This window comes from Cydia fagiglandana, chromosome Z (assembly GCF_963556715.1).
Source record: "Cydia fagiglandana chromosome Z, ilCydFagi1.1, whole genome shotgun sequence".
Lineage (NCBI taxonomy): Eukaryota > Metazoa > Arthropoda > Insecta > Lepidoptera > Tortricidae > Cydia > Cydia fagiglandana.
This window is the reverse complement of record NC_085959.1, coordinates 20116396-20134023: the sequence shown is the minus strand read 5'-3', so window position 1 is coordinate 20134023 and position 17628 is coordinate 20116396. Positions and strand designations below refer to the sequence as shown.

General features: G+C 38.7%; 1 protein-coding gene across 2 annotated transcripts in view; it reads right to left on the bottom strand.

Annotated features, from left to right (window-relative positions):
• Positions 1-4864: 4864 nt before the first annotated feature.
• LOC134679476 (uncharacterized) overlaps positions 4865-17628 on the bottom strand; it is a 33673-nt gene continuing 20909 nt past the window's right edge. For both annotated transcript variants that reach the window (XM_063538402.1, XM_063538403.1), the window contains 2 exons: positions 9167-17315; positions 4865-8138 (listed from right to left, as the gene is read on the bottom strand). In XM_063538402.1, the coding sequence (XP_063394472.1) occupies positions 6014-8138; positions 9167-17315 (10274 nt within the window). In that variant the 3' untranslated portion in view covers positions 4865-6013. The remainder of the gene's footprint in view (positions 8139-9166; positions 17316-17628) is intronic.

Genomic DNA, 17628 nt, shown 5'->3' with positions numbered 1-17628 from the left:
TATGGTAGGTATACATATAGATAATAAACTCGCGTCAAAAAAAATGATGTAGGACCCTAATAGCATTTTCTTGTAGGGATTTTGTTGGGCCTTTGTTTACGTATTAGTTGGGCAACCGTTATATTTGGCCGTACGATTTGCTGGAGGGCCCTCGACAAAGGCCCTCCCGAAGATTCCCAACAGAGGGCCATAAGAGTAATTTTTTCGTTGGGCCTATTTAAATTAATCATACAATTATTCAACGGTGGTGGTTTTGGTTGGGCCGTGGTTGGGCCTATACACATTTGTTTGATGGTTGGTTAATTGTTACAATTGGCCGTACGATTTGCTGGAGGGCCCTCGACAAAGGCCCTCCCGAAGATTCCCAACAGAGGGCCATTAGAGTAATTTTTTCGTTGGGCCTATTTAAATAAATCATACAATTATTCAACGGTGGTGGTTTTGGTTGGGCCGTGGTTGGGCCTATACACATTTGTTTGATGGTTGGTTCATTGTTACATTTGGCCGTATGGCTTGCTGTAGGGCCAACTGCAAAAAAATAAAAAAAGGGCAATTTTTTCGTTGTGCTTCTGTTTGCAAATTCAACAATTACCCAACGGCAAGTCAGGTAGGTCGGTAGGTAGTCGTGCACCAGGTTGAAGGCCCAACACAGCTTGTCCCACAAAGGGCCAACATTGTAACTTTAACGTTGGGCCTTGTGTAGGATTCTTACAATACTACCGTAGGTAAATAGTTGTGTAATTTATAGTGTGCCTACAGTCTATTATGTAATGGGCTTTTGTTTACGAGTCCTACAGTGAGCCTACGTTAAGTGGTTGTGTAATACGACGTTGGGCCTTTGCTGATAAATATTACAATTACACTACGGTAGGCATTGGTTGTATCCACATGAAGGCCCTAGGCAGCAGTTGTTGTTAATCTTCTCTGTATCGTTCCAATTTTTAACCGACTTCCAAATCCCAAAGGAGGAGGTTATAGTATATGTACTGCCGAAGCAAGTACACTTACTATACACTCTAATTTGTATATATACTAACCGCACTTGGAAACTTCGTAAGCGAGATTTATGTTTTTTGAGATTTAAATTGAGAAAATGTTGGTAAAATACAATTTTTTAAATTTATGTGTAAATTTTATAGTTATAGCTATTAGATTTATAAGTTACTTTTAAAAAATATTATGATTATATCCGGAATAATCGAGAAAATAACTATAACTTCGATGTTTGGAGACAGTAACGCCATCTAGTGACGCCACAAGCAAACTCAACTGGTATTGTTGGGCATCAGTACCACAGCCAATGTTGGTAAATGTGATATTTGTGCTCACTGGGCCAACGAATGTTATCGTTGTTTAGCCACCGGTACCAAAATACACAAAGGCCCATTGTTAGGCGTCAGTGCCACAGCCAATGTTGGTAAATACGATATTTGTCATCATTGGGCCATCGGATGATATCGTTGATTAGCCAACGTTACCAAAATAAACTAAGGCCCATTGTTGGGCATCAGTGCCACAGCCAATGTTGGTAAATGCGATTTTTGTCATCATTGGGCCATCGGATGATATCGTTGATTAGCCAACGTTACCAAAATACACAAAGGCCCATTGTTGGGCATCAATGCTACAGCCAATGTTGGTAAATGCGATATTTGTCGTCATTGGGCCATCGTATGATATCGTTGATTAGCCAACGTTACCAAAATAAACAAAGGCCCATTGTTGGGCATCAGTGCCACAGCCAATGTTGGTAAATGCTTTATTTGTCATCATTGGGCCAACGGATGATATCGTTGATTAGCCAACGTTACCAAAATACACAAAGGCCCATTGTTGGGCATCAATGCTACAGCCAATGTTGGTAAATGCAATATTTGTCGTCATTGGGCCATCGGATGATATCGTTGATTAGCCAACGTTACCAAAATAAATAAAGGCCCATTGTTGGGCATCAATGCTACCGCCAATGTTGGTAAATGCGATATTTGTCGTCATTGAGCCATCGGATAATATCGTTGATTAGCCAACGTTACCAAAATAAACAAAGGCCCATTGTTGGGCATCAGTGCCACAGCCAATGTTGGTAAATGCGATTTTTGTCATCATTGGGCCATCGGATGATATCGTTGATTAGCCAACGTTACCAAAATACACAAAGGCCCATTGTTGGGCATCAATGCTACAGCCAATGTTGGTAAATGCAATATTTGTCGTCATTGGGCCATCGGATGATATCGTCGATTAGCCAACGTTACCAAAATAAACAAAGGCCCATTGTTGGGCATCAGTGCCACAGCCAATGTTGGTAAATGCTTTATTTGTCATCATTGGGCCATCGGATGATATCGTTGACTAGCCAACGTTACCAAAATACACAAAGGCCCATTGTTGGGCATCCGTGCCACAGCCAATGTTGGTAAATGCGGTATTCGTCACCATTGGGCCAACGAATGTTATCGTTGTTTAGCGAACGGTAGCAAAATACACAAAGGCCCATTGTTGGGCATTACTGCCACTGCCAATGTTGGTAAATGCGATATATGTCATCATTGGGCCAACGAATATTATCGTTGTTTAGCCAACTGTACCAAAATACACAAAGGCCCATTGTTGGGCATCTATGCCACAGCGAATGTTGGTAAATGCGATGGTGGGCCAATACAAAATTAATGTTGGCTACGGAACGAACCTCATCCCAACGTTTTCCCTACCGTTGGCACCGTGGGCCCCAACGAAAATGCTACTAGGGGAGAAACTATACACTAATAAAAAAACGTACTTACACGGTACTTTATGAGAAATAAAGTCCCTTACCGCGTCTGTCTGTATGTTCGCGATAAACTCAAAAACTCCTGACCGGATTTTCATGCGGTTTTCACCTATCAATAAAGTGATTCTCGAGGAATTTTAGGTATATAATTTGTTAACCCGTGCGAAGCCTGGGAGAGACACTAGTGATAATAAAATCTGTCACCGCTACAAGTTCGTTTTTTTTAGCATTAGAAAGAACTTGCAAGAAGGTAAGCGATCTAGACGTGTCTTTTAATTGAAAAACGCTTTATAAAAATATAAAACTATTACTTATGAAAGCAGAAGAATATAAATGATCGTATTAGATTCATAACTGTTACATATTTGCCGTACCTAACTTATTTTTAAAATGTGTTTTTCAATTAAAAGACACATCAAGATTGTTTACCTAATTTCTAATGCGAAAAAAAACGAAGTGTAGGAATCGTACTATCTGGCGCGCGCTATCGCTATTATACCTAGGTAGTACAGGTAAACAAAGACTACATTTGGGGGTAAAATATGTAACTAAGTACATACATCAATTATGACTTTTATCTTGGCACTAGAAATGAAATTGGAATCCGACCTCCTTTTCTGTCCAGGAAAGGGGTACGCGCAGGGGGTTAATTTTGTGAGCTTTTGGGCTTGCGTTGTGGGTACTTAGACGAGGAGGACGAGGATAGGTAAGTATAGAGTGTGTTTTCTGTAACAGGAGCAATAAATTAAACTGTAGGCTGTACGCCTCAAACTGACCAACATTTGTTCAGCAACTTTTGAAAATAACTCATGGTTTCATTTTTATTACACTTTAAAGTTTATTCTAAGAAGCAATGTATTGCAAATTTTGTCATGTTTACAGCGTGACAAGCAACGTCAAACACACTGATGTCAGAATGACATAATTTTTAAAAGTTGCTGAACAAAAGTTTGTCAGTTTGAGTACAGCCTTTAGTTTAATTTATTGCTCCTGTTACAGGAAGCACCCTGTATATAATATATAGATACTTAAATACATAGAAAGCACCCGTTACTCCGGAACAAATATTCGTGCTCATGCCTCAAATGAATGAGTTGTGTAATTAAAGTGTGTTCTTTGTTTTGTAATTAGGTACAACATGATGTTGCAGGCTTGCAGCGCCTAACAAATTATCTATCCAAAGGTTCAGCCAATCTTGTACGATTGCATTTTCTTTTGGGCAATTAAGATCAAATATTTGCTGATTAAAACGTAGGTACTTTTGAATTGATTTTTTTTATTCAAATACCATAGGTACATATCTTGCAAAATATTGACCCTATAAGTATGATCTCATTCGAATCAGCGCAAATAATATACGAAAATTACACCACACTCGCTTATTTTGTAAAATGTTTTAGAATATCTGCGCATACACGCAGAAAAGGGGGTCGGACCCCTAAATTTTGATAGGACTCTGCAGATCCAATTGAACGCCAAACTGCGCATCCATTTGCCGTGCCACTGACGCCACGGGGGTAAAATTTAGTTTTGTGAATAAATAATGCCAAGCTAAAAGTGGGGCGTTTTTCATCAAAAAACGATCGCCGTCAAATGCCGTCTAAGGCGTCGTTGTCACGATTTTGCGTTGACGTCAATGGGGTTGGCAACTGTCAAAGGTTTGCATAGATGGCGCCATCATAGCTTGCCCCTTTTTCTATGAGATTTGGTTTAAAGGGCTGGCATCCAGGGTATTAAAAAAACAAAAAAAATACATAATTCTAGGGATTGACGGGGCAAGCTATGATGGCGCCATCTGCTAAAAACTTCCACCGGCCAACCCCATTGCCGTCTGTGGCGTTCAGAAGGTTAATTCCAAGATAAAGGTACAAAACAAACTTTATAGCAAAATATATAACTACGATGCGCGAAGGGCAAACCGCTCAGAAATAAGTTGTGGAGATGTTTTTTGGCAAAGGAACACCTAGTGCGATTTTATTCTGATGAAGGCGGAATCTGACCAAAAGTCCGTTTTCGTCCGAAAAAATGGCTATAATTTAACCTGACGAAAAAGGAACGATTGTCTTAGATCTGGAATAAATAATAATACGGAGGTTTCAACATTGAGCTTTATTCAAGACTTAAACTTTTTTTGCTTTAAACACAAATCCAGTTTACTGATAATTACGCAACCTTTAAAACAATAAGTCTTCTTTCTTTAAATCATTACACCGGAAAATAAGATCACATAGTTCCGAGGCTGACAATGGGGCTATTTAGTCTTTCCGTATTTGGACTAGAAAAAGAACTACATCATAATGCATGACATCGGTATTACAACTACATAAAATATAGTACATTTATAAAACTAACACATGACAAATTAACCAGACCTCGCCGTCAGCCCCCTTGGACACTACAGAACATACTGCTTATTAAATGTAAGGAACACATAATAATTTTATTTTAGCGATATATTTAATGCATGCACTTAATGATTACTCACAGAAATATTTCGTTTACTAACATAAATTTTGAGATATTCCTTTATCTTAACACGTTTAAGAGAAATGCGATAATGCAGCAAGAATTATTATTAATACAGAAAATGTGAATAGATTAATGTGATATCTCAACTTATCACATGTTTTCCCACCATAAGTTAATAAATATTTTTATAAGTTACACTTAATAATCAGCACTAATACTTTAATGGGCAAGCATATGAAGGAAGATGCGATCTCATATTAATAATCCACACCCTGAGTGAACCCTGTCTAGGGGAAACGTGACAACTTCAATTAATATCACTGTTACGTTACATCAAAACAATCAGCTACTTACTCATACCGTACTGCAGGCTCTGCAGTGGTGTCAAACCAGCCTAGTGTATACATACATTAACTAAATTATGCTCTTCAAATTAAATATACAATATTTACACCTGCCACGAAATACAAAAAAATAAAAATATGGATATTTATTAAATATCAAACAATATCATTGACACCACGAATAATGATTTTTTAATAAAATTCAGAATAGAAATATATTTTTATTTAACTATGCTACCATACTGCAAGGGACAAAGATTTAACTAATAGATTGTAAAAAGATGTACAGTATTTACAAAACTCAATTTAATGAAATTTATCATATAAGAATTCTGGTCAAATGTCATGAAAAATGACATTTCATAAAGAACTAAATCAGTAACTATATACAACATATTTACAACATTGATAAACGCTACTTATTCTAAACTTACTCCGTCTTATGACGTTTATCGTCGTTATTATTATTACGCTTTCGACCTTTCGCGTGTGCTAACATAGTAACTAATTTCTTATGACTATCGCCGACGATCCAGCCGTGCTGTTGTTGCTGCTGCTGCTGAGCTTCCTCGACGCGCGCGTGCTCGCGCTCGGCGCGCGCCAGCTCCTCGCGAGCTAGCGCCTCGCGCACTTGTTCGTTGTCGCTGCCGTCCGAGGGCCAGTAATACGTGCGGGTGCGTACACCGCCCGACGTGCCGGGCTCGGCCGGCACGAGGAACGTCGGCTCTGACGGATCGCCGGCCGCGCCTTCCGTCGACGCCGAAGGCCCGGCGGAAGGAGACGATATACTCGCGCCCAATGATGTGGATGGAATAGCCGGCGGTTCCTCCACAGATTTGCAACCGCCGCCGATTGCACTAGCTGCACTGGTGCTAGGCTCACTTCTTTCTGATGATCCTAGTGGTGCAAGTGTACTTCCTGAGCTAATATTGTCTACGGGCTCAAAGCAGCTAGGACCGCTTGTATGCATCGCGGTATTGCGAATACTACTAGATACCCTGCTTACAATTTCCTGTTTCTTCAAAGAAATATGGCGGTTGTTAGTTCGCCGCCCTCCCGTATGTTGCCAGTCTTTCTTTTTGCCTTTTTTTTTGCGAGTAGTTCCAGAAGCCATGGATCCCGCACTGTTTGGCCGAGGGGGGCCGCCGTCGGGTTCTGATTCTGAGCTCCAGGTTTCAGCGAGAATGTTTTGTTTACCTACTGTGCATTTTCTACGTGCCCTTTGTCTCGCTACGCCAGTTTCGTCTGATGTAAAATCTTCTAATCCGATTTCGTTATAATTACTGGAAATTCCGAAGCTATCGTCTATTTTTCTCACGGGCGATCTATCGTCTTTGGACTTAGAATTGCTTTTTTTCATGCCCTCGTTTCCTTTTCTAGAAGCTCCTGTATCATCCAAATAGTCATCTTGCATTAAAGACATTCGTTCATGTTTTTTCAACGACGTGTTATCACATTTATTTGGTGAAACCGGTTTTAATTCGGGTGGTGATAATGAAGGACGTAGTCCAGGTTTTGTGCTTTTATGATCACCAATAAATGATTTTAAACAGAGTTTTGAAGTGGATGGGCCGTAATCAATAAAAGATGAAGGCTCATCGTCATCATCGTTATCCGACGAATGATTTTTATATTTTGATGAGTAATTATCTTTGTCTGTACTTAAATTATATTTTTTCTTGGTATCGTATTGTTCGTATTTCGGTATTAATTCTTCAGATCGACTTGGGGACGCCATTATGTTTTCGTATTTTGAAGCATAAGGCGCCTCATCATTAAGAGGCAGCGATTCATCGTTCAACATCGAAGAACTGGGTTCATCTTCAAGTAAACTGTCAAAAAGCTGGTCGAGATTGGCCTTTGGTTTGACCGGTTCTTTGCCCTTTGTTGTTTTCTTTTCACTTCGAACAGCGTTGTTTTTGAAAATTTTTCCCATAACTGCGTTTTTCTCAACAGCGTCTCTTTTCTTCATTTGGGACGACAGTTTCTTGGTGTCTGTGGAAATTTTGGTGTTACTCACGTCACAAGACATTAAGCTGTTTTCAGTTTCATCATCGCTGCAAACATAATCGTCCGACATGTAGACGAAGTCGTCGCCGTCGGAGCCGCTGGCACTGGAGTGGTCAGCCTCCTCCACGACGGGATTGACCTTCGACGTACTCGGAGTGTCCTTGCTAGTGATGCTTTTAAACCTCTCCATTAAAGTTGATGGTCTGAATTCGAATAGCTCCACATCTTCATTATCCATGAACTCATATACATCAACATTTTTCAGGGAAGCGGAACTATCATTAAGAGGATGGTCACTGTCATACTTGCTACTTGATTCTGAGTTTTTATTTTCTCTCTTCTTCCTTAAAGTACTTTTCTTTTTCTTTTTATGCGAGCCTTCCAAAGGTGATACAATTGCAGATATATTTATATCAGATGTCGGAATGGATACCTTAATTCCGTCAAAGCCTTTAAGTGCCCCTTTAGTGAGAACGGTATGCGGATGGTTCTTCTTGGAATTTTTTTTACCTTTTTTCTTGTCAGTCTTTTTGCGTCCTTTGCGACTGAAACATAAACAGTTAACATAAAAATACTGATTTTATTATTTTAATATGATAGACAATGGATCCGGAGATCGTGGATTCAAACCCCGGCCCGTACCAATGACCTTTCCGGAACTTACGTACGAAATATCATTTGATACACCATTCGCTTTTCAGTGACGGAAAACATCGTGAGAAAACCGGTATAATTTCAATAAGGTCCAGTTTACTCTATGGGTTTATTGAGAAAAAACAAACCAGCCAAGTGCGAGTTGGACTCGCGCACGAAGAGTTCCTGTTTTTAGTATTTTTGTTGCTATAGCGGCATCAGACACGGTCGGGACAGAGTTCAAAGACACGGACGTCACACAAAGACACATTCGACTCGAACAAGGAGTAAAATTACCGTATGTTCGCATGACTATGTTCAGTCTGGAGGATGTTTTGTCTGTGGGTCAAATCCTAACAAAATCTGTTATATTTGTTTACCTTAAATATTTGTCGTTTTTATTGAACTGCACTTAACGGTAATTTATTATTCATGAATAATTATTTAATAAATATAAGTAGTCTATTTTTTATTCGGTAGACTAAAATGACATTTACTAGTATGAACATAAAATAACATTACATTTAGTTCCGTTTTTTTTTAGCATTAGAAAGAACTCCACAGAAGCAAGCGTGCAGTTTTTATCAGGCTCGTTATTTGTTAATAATTATTGAATTATCTAATGTAGCATGGTCAATACATATAATTTACTTCAAATGATTACCGCTAATAGTGCCGGATTTGGAACCACAAGCTTACTTCTGCAAAGTTCTTTCTAATGCTAAAAAAAACGGACTGTAGTATGAAATGTCATTTTAGTCTACCGAATAAAAAATAGGCTTTAGCTATGCGTGGATGAACACTATCAGTTTATTACTTTACGATTATAGTCAACTAACTTCTGCCGGAGACTGTCCCATCCGGTACCGTGATAAATATTAAGGGACAAACTAACACAACATCTTAAATTAAAATAATTAATCTAGTTTGTTTTAATTACCTGACACTGGCTTCAACTACAAGTTGGGGTTGTTTTGCCGCTGCTGCTTGAGATCGACATTTCCTCTTAATCTTATCAAATTTATCTTCAAACATATCAAATTCTTCCACATCTGGATACATTTTTTCTTTATATTCAGGATATTTCTTGTCTTTTATAGCGTTTAATTCGACTGGTTCCTCGTAATTATTAATTTGTTCATATTGTGCTTCAGTAGCAGCAGGACTCGAGAAGCGGTCACTGAAGTCTTGCGTATTATCCTGGTCCACATCATTCACCGTTTGCTGGAAAACGGTGGAAGACTTGTTCAGATTGCTTGCGTTGGCAGCTTCCTTTAAACCCGAAATTAAATCATTTTCTAAATTCCGGACCTCCTCGCTTTCTAAAATAGTCTTAGCAGTTATGGAGTCAACGTCGCCATCGTTTTTATTATTGTCAGATTTAACATCAATACCAGTTTTTCCTAAAAGGTCTAATCCTACGTTTGCGGCTTGTGACGGGCATAGCAAATCATCTGTATCCTTTATAATAGATGGTATGTCAGCAACAGGGTCTTGTTTCTTGTGCGACTCCTTTAAAAGTTCACAACAGTCCAAGAATAATTCTTCGTCGCAACTTAATCCCCTATGTGAAAGCTGTTGCTCCCTCACGATTTTGTTAACATCTGCTAGAATCTCTTCTAATGAAAGTGGGGTAATTTTCGGAGCCGATTTAGAGTTTTTCTTGCGTTTTAGCATTTTGTCGGTAATAATTTTGAGACGATCTAGATGTTCTTTATAGGCTATTAAATAGTTTGGCTCTTCTTGAATGGGAACCGTTTTAATTTTCATTTCCACCTCAGACATTTTAGAAACATGTAAGAGGGTCATTTGATGCCTAAGAAAATTGTCAGACCGACGAAACTCTTTCTTACATATATTACAATAACTCGGTGTTGTGACGGTAGTTGATATTTTTTTCTTTCGACCTTTTTTGACAGTTTTCTTAGATAGGGGTGACCTTTGCCTTGTACATTTTGAATTGTTGTCTCTATCAACTGATTTTCTATTTTCATTTTGCATGTTTCGCTCTTTTTTAGAAATTCGGTTTTGATATAGCATATCTTCGGCTTCGTTAGCAATAATATGAAATGTTTCTGATATCTTTTTTGTCGCTAATAAATTCGATTTTCGAGGCTTCCTTTCTGAAAAGAACCCAAAACTTTCCATAAATTGTTCCGATCGCAGTTGTTGTTCTGTTTCGTCTTGAGCTATTCCTTCATCTGTGTTACAAACGCCAAGCGTACGTCTATTCTTCTTATCAATAACAGAACTCTTTTTACTTAACTTCAAGTCACTGTTAACTTCATTTTCCACGTCATTTTTGTGGTTTGAAAGAGATTTATCTACACCGCATATTTTCTTTTCCTTTTCTTGCACATATTTTTTTAATGGTACATCGCTTTTCGATGAGTCGTCAGAATCGCTTCCGTCATGTTTAGAGAAAGATTGCAATTTTTTACCATCCTCTTCACAAACCTTTACACTTTTAGTTTCTTTAGAAGAAGTAGATTGTTTAGCATCGGGTGATGATCTGAATTCAGTGCTTGTTTTACGTTGTCGTAATGGCTCTGCGTGTTCAATCATATCGTCCATATCAATATCGTATGGATCATAAACCACCGACTTAATAACAGCGGACTTTGATCGCGTACGTCTGCCAGCGGCCGGCATGTTGTAACATGTTTTTATACGGGAATAATTTTCATTATTTTTAGGTACTATATGTTTTTCTTCATCTAAGCATGTTTTAGGAATAGTATCAGGTTCTTCAATCACATTCTTCGTATTACTAATGGTACTGTCTAATATGTCATTTGTACTGTGTATGCCATGTGATGTTATTAAAGGCTCTTTCTCGAATTTTGATTGATCCTTGTTTACAATATGCACATCTGAAGTGTCTTCAGTATCATTTAGTTTAATTTTTTTGGGCTGTGAACTTTGTAATAGTTCAACGTGAGGCAAATCCCCGCTTTTGCGCTTTTCAATAGATACCGCTGCGCCTATTTCAAATGGTTCCAGGCTTTCAGCTGTTAATGAGGTAGACTCAGAAGTGGATGGAGCACAGACATCAGCATCGACAAAAGAACAATCAAGTGTTTCAGAAGGTATTTGGTCTTCGTGTGATATTATAACACCGTCTTTGGTCTGACCTTGCAGAGTAACATCAGTAGTGTCTTCAATACCATCTTCGCCGTAACTAAATTGAGTAATAGGCTTTTTCCTCTTAAATTTACGTTTTACATTCGCTGACTTTTTACGCTTGACAGATTTGTTTTTCTCTTTGATGTTGCTATCAACAGGAACGTTATCTTCGATCACGTTATTTGTGACGACTTCGGACGTCAAAGTTTTTCTTAAATTGTCAACATTTTCACCAGCGCAACCTTTATCATCGTCAACGTTATCACTTTCAGGATTTTGCACATTATTTTCCTCATCTAGTAATAATTTAGAAAATATTAACTGTTTTTTTGTCAGTGGAGTTCTATTTTCCTGCAAAGTGTCAACATGTGACTCCTCCCCGGCAACTGAATTATTACGTGATCTTACCCGTCTGCTGCGTCGTAATGGAGTTGTCATGTTACTGGCTTCTTCAAGACTAGAACAGGACGTCAAAGGAACGACAACGGCAGGAAGGCTAATATTATCTATATTACCTGATGCAATTGAGCGCAAATTCTCAGTGGCATCGGTATCCGGACAGACTTTTGAAACGAGTTCTTTTGTATTTGCTGATTCCGAAGCCGATGGCTCTGTTGTATTTTTCTCATTGCTGGTGGCTTCAGTTATTTCATTACTTTTTTCTTCTTTATTTTGACTAGTTACAGCGGCGTCTGATTGTGATGTCGGAATCCTTTTCTTTTTCTTATTCTTTTGTCTTACAGGCGACGCTTTAGGTTTGGATTCATCAATCTTTTCCTGTATTCTGTGCACACTGATAGCCTCATTTTCTTCGTTTACTTTTGAACGTTTTCTTGATGTGCCAATGGACAGTTTTGTATCATTGTTAAGGTTAGTATTTTCATCTATGACGCTATCATCTATACGGACTTCATCGTTCTTGCTAAGGGCCGCAACGCTGTTCATAACAGACTTTGGTGACGCGTCGATTGTATCTGATTGCGTATTTTGCGTAATGTTTTTACGTCGAAGTTTGCGGGGTTTCTGTTTGAGGCTTCCCTCGACAGGTGCCTTTATTGAATGTTTATCACTTTCTTTGTCTTTATCCAGGGAAACTGTTATTACAGTATTATTATTACTCAGTGATGAATCACGTGCCTTGAGTATATTCTTCTCGTTTTTCTTATTTTTCTTTCCCTTTTTCTTGATTGCAATGTCTTCATCTTTCTCAGATTTTTTTGAATCCTTAACTGGATCTATTTTTAGAAGATTCTGCTGTTTTTGCTTACAAATGACTGCCAATGACAAGTCATCGTCGGAATCCTCTTGAACTTCACTTGCAACTGATATGCGACATTCTGGTGAATTTACTAGAACTTCCGTTTCCTTTCCAGTCTTTAGTGTGGAGCAATTATCTGGAAAGTCATACGATTCAGAAATATCTAAGCTCGATTTCGTAATAGCTGCAGTATTATTGTTCTTGGTTACTTCACTATTTTCCGAAGATATATCTAGTTTCATACTATGTATGTATTTAGTATCTGGGAGGTCACTGTTAAGTGAAATATATTCCTTAGTAATTACTTGGAGCGGATCCTTGTTAATTTCGTTATTTACAACTGATGACGTAACGAGAGTGGTTTTAACAACTGATTTTATATTGTGTATATCATCAATTTTTATATTTTCGTCTTTAGACGCGGTTGACAGCCTTCTAGTGCAGCTATTTGTTTCGTCTAAATTGGATTCCTGCACATTTGGCGAAGTTACAGGAGGAAACTTGCATTCAGCAGCTACAGTTTTGTTACTGTGTTGAGTACTGCTAACTTCTGCTTGTTGAATGGCTAGAGAAATGTCAGTCTTCAATGACACATTAACATTTAAAGACTTCTCGACCTCGTTGTCGTGCTCATTGTTGTTCATTTTATTAGTTAATACAGGTGCCATAGATGTATATGTTGCCAGATGGCTATCAATTGACCTTTGTCTTGCAGATGGAGCTTTAATGCGGACTGCTCTTAGACTAGCTGTTTGGTCGTTGTTGCTTTTGTTACGTTTGGGTTGTACTAGTAATGACATCTGAGGCGGCACTTCTACAATAGGTTCGTTATGTATTTCAGTGCGTGTCACAGCTTCCTCCTCTGTCAAATCTATGATCTTATCCACCGATACACTATGGCTTCTAGACAATCTATTTGTAGTCGATGCACTTAGAGCATTTTCTGATAGTGCGTCCGATTTTGTGATAATTGCTTCAGTTTGGGGTTCATCTTTGGAAATGTTATGCGCTTGTATAGCGAAGGATTCATCTGCAACTAGATCGTCGTCCGTATTAATCGAACGATTAAGTGACAACGTGGTAGGGTGTGCTAATGGCGGCCGTGATACAGTGTTTTCAATATTTGGAGGTTTACCAGAGATAGACGAGCGAAGTGGAGAAGTCATTTTGGATTCTGATTCTTGCTCATTTCTTGGTAGACTAGATACTTCGTTCGACTCTGGTAATGTTGCCAACTTGCCAGTAGATTCAGACTTATTAGAAAGTTCCCTTTTTAAGCCACTATCCGAGGTAGATGTTGATACATACTGTGGCAAAATATTAAGTAGTCTGTTTCGGTGGTCTACAGGCATGTTACCCAGGACGTCAACCAATTCTTTAGGTAAAAGGGCAATTTTTCTAGCTGTTTCAGGATCTTGGTCCACATTCGACAATACATTAGTGCTAACGACTTTCTCTTTATGACATTCCAACTCTTTTTCATATGTCTTACTTTGAGTGCTAGTACCAGGAAGGATTTTTTCATCGCTTTTCTGGTTTGCTGAATTAGTAGGAACCTGGGATACAAAGTGAGAATAATTTCCTTGTATACCGATAGTAGTTCCAGCCAATGTATAAACGGGTGTAGTATTTGCTATAGTGGTTCCAGGTATACTCAACAGAGTATTTGTCAAGGTTGTCGAATTCGTAGATTCAATCTTGGTAACAGAAATACACGCTTTAGCTAATGTGTACACGGGCGTAGTGCTCTCAAATTTATTTAAATGCGATGTAATCCCAGTGTTCGTTATAGCGTATATATTAGGAGTATTCGAACTAGCAATAAGGGGTGCGGATCCAAAAGTAAACGTTAATTGATCTTGAACGCCAAGCGAAGTTTTTCCTTCTGATGTCGTGGTAAGAGTATAATTTTGGGTCGAGCCAGAGTAATTAGTAACCAACGTAAAAGATGGAGGTGACGTCGTATTAGTAGCAGGTAGGTCTTTGTTGGGTGGATTATCAACATTGGCTGCAACTCTTATCTTATATTGCGGTATTTTTAACGTGGGATCGTAAATAGGTTTCTGTATTTGAAATGTTCTGTCGCAAGTTCGTGGATGTACTTGATAATACTTTTCATGGTTTTTATCTGCATCATCTTCTTTTTTACCAAATGATGCAGCAGTTTGTTGTTGGGTAGAAGGTTCTTTTAAAATATCTTCAGTTCTCTGTTGGCATGTTAAATCAGATGGTGAACTTTCGTGAACTTTCTCTAACGAGTTTTCGGTAACAAAGTTCATATAATTCTCGGATTTTGATGGCGGTACTGTGTCTATTATATTAACATTTTCTTTAAGTGTAGTCAGATTGATGCAACTAACTTTCTTGTCTTTAATATTGAGGTCTGCAGGGGGCAACTGGCAGATTTGGCTATCGGTTTGAGGCTTCATAGTTTTGTCGAGATTGCATATCTCTCTTTTTGGTGCTGATTCTCGAATTGCAGGGGGATTTGAGTTTTCCACAAAAGGTTTTGTGGAATTATCGGTTACTTTTTTCTTAACCGTGAGATCTGTTGGAACATCGAGACAACTTATGAGGGACAAATCGGTGACGTCATCTTTACTTAAAATGTCAACTTCAGCTGACTTTAACTGTGAAGATTTTAAGCTCAAATCAACAATTTCATCATTAGATAAAGAAATTGTCTCCTCTCTATACTCTAAGTCCTGGCTTTTGTTCGATAAATCTAATGTTTCGTAAGTGTCATAAGTAGTTCCTAGCAAATAAGTATTTTGAGTGTTTGACAAATCTTGTGAGGCATTGACGTTGCTTGTTTTTCCGGATAGATCAAGTGGGATCGAAATGATAGACTCAATGTGAGTACTCGCATGTGCGGGTCGATTGTTAACCGGAACACGATTAAATTCTGCACTGGGAAAATTCTCAACAGTCACTTTACGGTTATATTCAGAATCTGAATGATGATCAGTTTGCTGTTGGAGATGCAAACAATTTCCGTAATATTCATTACTTTGTTCCTTTATAGTCAGTTTCTTCTCGTTTGTAGAGCTTTGGTTATTTGTCACAGTTTGCTTAGTAAATTCAGGTAACACTTGTTTTACTTCAGAAGTATGATTACTCGAGGTATTAGACGTTTTTACTAAAGATGACTGCTGGTTCTTAGACAAACCTTCATTAGATTTTGTGCTTTGCTCATCTTTACCAGTGTTGGTAACTGTGTTTGACCACTTATTTGTAACACTTTTTTCTTTTGGATGCTTTGGATTTTCCTGAGGGGGAATTTTAGCTACCATGGCAACGACTTCAGGGGAACCCTTTGTTTCCGGAGCAGTAAGAGCTTTTGATGCAGTAGCTTGAGGTATTGGAAGAGGTTGAGAAGGTAATTCGATTGTTTTAACCTCATTGACCATCGATTTTCGGCGACTGGGCAAACCTTTTACCGGAACATCCAGTTGTTTAGCCGACATTGTGACTTCACTTAAATTCTGCAATGTTATCTGATTTTTATCTTTAACATTGCCTTGGATACTTTTTGTATCCTGATTGCTTGATTGCACTGGCATCAAAACCGTCTCAAAAGGAGTATTTTTTGCATCCTGTTTGGAAGAAGATTTTTTTTCCATTTCACGTTCACATGTAACACTCTTATTATGACTGGTTTCAATTTTAGTTTCCAGTTTTGTCACATTTTCGACATTACTTACTAAAGAAGCAGAAGCAGGCTTTAGAGTATCAGGTTTTGTATAGAGCGGTTCATCATCACCACATTGCACGGAAACATGGCCTGCAGGTATAGTTGATTCAGCAGCGGGCTCAACTAATTTATTTTTCAGCATTGCAATGCACGCATTGAGCCCTTTTCGGGGCTTGTTCAACTTACTCTTTTGAAGAGCATCTAGTGGCCCTTTACTGTTGTGGTGTAAAGGAGGTTTATCCAGAGTGAGAACTGCCGCTTCGTTTTCAAATAGTAATTGTTGGCCTGACTGCACATGTTGATTAACATTGTTACATTCTTGCTGGATTAGGAAAAGATGGTGAAACTGCACAGACTTGTCATGCTTTTCCGAATCTGCCGTCAAGCGAGCTATTGAATGTTTAAGCGGGACATTTGAAGCCGGGGCACAGCGGTTTCCAGAATTGCCATTTTGACCACTATTCCCTGATCGGTGCCCGCCACGGTTGTTTGAGTTGCCTTGACCTTGTCCAGCATGTTCTCTTGTTTTAAATTCGTCATTATTGACATCGATTTTTTGTGGCGAATTTTCAATCGATATTTCCTCCGTAATAACCGTTTTTGAACTGCAAGCAGTATTAGTTGTATCTATAATGCTGTCGTTTTTTTCTACTTTTTTTACTTGGCGGTTGGGTCGTTTTGCTCTGGTTAGCACAGTAGTCTTTCTCTTATCAGGTTCGGATCGTCGTGGAGTCTTGCTTGCCACACGTCTCATTTTGGGTTTTAATGGTTTGCTATCTTCGTCGCTTTTTGCCGACGTGGTGTCAATAGCGGGTGTGCTTGGTCTAGGTCGGGTTTCGCTATTTTCCTTGTTTCGTTTTATACGTTTGTTGCGATCTTCAGACGGGCGCCTCTTCATTAAAATTTTTGGCCTTTGTTTAATGCGAGGTCGTAAAGATGGGTTCATTGGATTTACGAGGACCCGGTGACGCTTCGCGGGCAAGTCTGCTATCATTTTTCTAATTGTTTCAGCTGAAAACCGAAAAAAAAAAATTAACACCAGGTCCAAAAGTATACACCATAATTGATTACGATTTACGAAAAACATTGGCATACGTTACGTGGCAAAATGCCGAGATAAGGTGAGGAAGATGATGATATCTCTTAGGGCACACCGGCTTAGTTAATGTGACCCGCTCGACGAAGCTTTTTCTCTCTATGGTTCGATTGATTAGACGAGTTTGCAACTTTAATTACAGTCCTACTAATTAATAACGAGAATTTGAATGTTCATGCTAATAAGAAGACCACACGACTCGTATACAATTACTTCGTTTGGCTGTTG